General features: G+C 54.0%; 1 protein-coding gene across 1 annotated transcript in view; it reads left to right on the forward strand.

Annotated features, from left to right (window-relative positions):
- Positions 1-313, forward strand: part of LOC119592422 (MAM and LDL-receptor class A domain-containing protein 2-like) — a gene marked incomplete in the record, with an annotated part of 30,439 nt that overhangs the window by 16,868 nt on the left and 13,258 nt on the right. The window contains 1 exon segment of the mRNA XM_037941244.1: positions 66-257. Coding sequence (XP_037797172.1) covers positions 66-257 — 192 coding nt within the window.

Genomic DNA, 313 nt, shown 5'->3' on the forward strand with positions numbered 1-313 from the left:
TACCCTAAACCCCAATTAGCCACCTCATCACACATTAATTCCCGCACCCCTTACGACGCTCGCAGGGACGCTTCTTCGGCAACAAACCTGCTTATGAACATGACCGGCTCGCAAGGCAACGTGTGGCGGAAGGTCTCTTTCATGGTAGAAGCAAGTTCCGTGGGAGAGGAATTCCAGTTAATCATCGAGGGGCGTGTGGGTGAAAAGGTTCTCGGCGACATCGCTATTGACGATTTCGTGTTTACGCCGGAGCGCAGGTAAGGAGGCGAGGCTAGGGTAGAAGGGAGAGGAAGTTCCGGTGCCTGCTTTAGAC

The sequence above is a fragment of the Penaeus monodon genome, chromosome 30 (assembly GCF_015228065.2).
Source record: "Penaeus monodon isolate SGIC_2016 chromosome 30, NSTDA_Pmon_1, whole genome shotgun sequence".
In the NCBI taxonomy this organism is placed as follows: Eukaryota; Metazoa; Arthropoda; class Malacostraca; order Decapoda; family Penaeidae; genus Penaeus; species Penaeus monodon.